The sequence below is a fragment of the Nicotiana sylvestris genome, chromosome 9 (assembly GCF_000393655.2).
Source record: "Nicotiana sylvestris chromosome 9, ASM39365v2, whole genome shotgun sequence".
Lineage (NCBI taxonomy): Eukaryota > Viridiplantae > Streptophyta > Magnoliopsida > Solanales > Solanaceae > Nicotiana > Nicotiana sylvestris.
In genome coordinates, this window is record NC_091065.1 from 86,191,869 (window position 1) to 86,193,753 (window position 1,885).

The following is a 1,885-nucleotide window of genomic DNA, read 5'->3' on the forward strand; positions in this document are numbered from 1 at the left end:
GAGGTGAATTGTAATGTATTCACATCAAGAGCGCGTTCATATTTACCCGACTTATTAGTATTGTCACATTCACTTCAGGGAATGGATTAATATTATCAAAAGTTCTCATCCTTCAGGAAATCGAACATAATTATCTGAATGCGCATTAATCACATCAAATTGTGATGCCTCAACCTCTTTTAAAATATTTACTACTTCAGGAGCAAATCGAGGCGTGCATTTAATATAGAGAATATTTATGTAGCTTATCTTCAATTGTAACCATAGAAAGCCTAAATTATCACTTCTGGTGATCATAGGCATATACCACTTCTGGTAGTTAACAAAATATAATTACAATGAGATATACGAAATATAACCACTTCTTGTGGTTGTATATTTCTTGCAAACTCTGCTAGAGTTTAAGTTGATCTAATAATGTTATCCATATTCTTCAAAATGACATAAACAAGATATATTATAGTAAACATCATTATCAAATCATAATTTTTCTTTATGTACAACAATTACATAACCATACTATCTATTACAAATAACAAAAATTAAAATATTTACATTTCTACAGATTCACCACCGATTACATGACTTGTTTCTCCTTCTGGGAGTGCAAGGTAATCAGTTACATCCAAATGCATGAAGTCTAAATTATCTTCAGAAATAAAATTTGCTTCAACATTTTTCTCTGTCTTCTTTAGCGAGGCTTGATAAAGCTCAACCAGGTGCTTTGGCGTACGACATGTACGTGGCCAGTGCCCTTTTTCTCCACATCTATAGCATGCATTTTCTGCATTTGGTGCTTGCACCGCTTCATGCTTTTGTTCCTTCCTTTTCCACTACTGGTGGTGAGGAGTGTTATTTGGTGCATTATTATTACCATGATTAGAGTTTCTTTCCAGACCAAGACCATGACCACGACTGGGGCCACGACCTTTTCCACGTTTAGCCTGGTGGAAGTTCGTCTCATTCACTTCAAGGAATGGACAAGAACCAGTAGGTCGGCTTTCATGATTTTTCACTAATAGCTCATTATGTTGCTCGGCTATAAGAAGATGTGAGATAAGTTCAGAATACTTTTTAAATCCCATTTCTCGATATTGCTGCTGCAGGAGCATATTCGATGCATGAAAAGTGATGAAAGTTTTCTCCAACATATCATGATCAGTAATATTATCACCACATAACTTCAATTGGGAAATAATTCTAAACATAGCAGAATTATACTCACTGATAGATTTAAAATCTTGTAACCTTAGATGAGTCCAATCATATCGTGCCTGTGGAAGAACGACCATCTTCAGGTGGTCATATCTATCTTTCAAATTATTCCATAGTATGACTGGATCTTTAACAGTAAGATATTCCATTTTTAGGCCCTCACCAAGGTGATGGCATAGGAATATCATTGCTTTGGCACGATCTTGGTTTGATGCCTGATTTTTGTCCTTGATGGTGTCTGTCAGACCCATCGCATCAAGATGCATTTCAGCATCAAGCACCCAAGACATGTAGCTTTTGCCCTATATATCCAGGGCTACAAATTCAAGTTTAGAAAGAGTTGACATTATTTAGGAAAAGAAAGTTCTTACCTCAGATACTTTCAAAATATTTGCTCGAGATGGCAGAGTCTCGTGCTGATAACGTGTTATTAAATAAAGATTGTAAAGTAAAGACAAGTATAGAGAGAAACTGATATATTATTCGAATTCAAACTGATGTACATAATGAACTGAAACCTCTTCTATTTATAGAAGAAAGGAAGCTGTTGTGCAAGCTGCTGTGTAAGCTGCTACTGCAAGCTGCTGTGTAAGCTGCTACCATACCAGATATGGATAATCTTCTACTGAGAGCAATATTTATCCATAACGGAGTACTGAATGGATAAGCT

General features: G+C 35.8%; 1 protein-coding gene across 1 annotated transcript; it reads right to left on the reverse strand.

Moving 5' to 3' along the window:
* Nucleotides 1-833: 833 nt before the first annotated feature.
* On the reverse strand, nt 834-1,466 carry LOC138877874 (uncharacterized). Its single transcript, XM_070157520.1, has 2 exons — nt 1,338-1,466; nt 834-1,181 (listed from the first exon to the last, which is right to left on the reverse strand). The coding sequence occupies exons 1-2, from the start codon at nt 1,464-1,466 to the stop codon at nt 834-836; spliced, it is 477 nt and encodes a 158-aa protein (XP_070013621.1).
* Nucleotides 1,467-1,885: the final 419 nt, after the last annotated feature.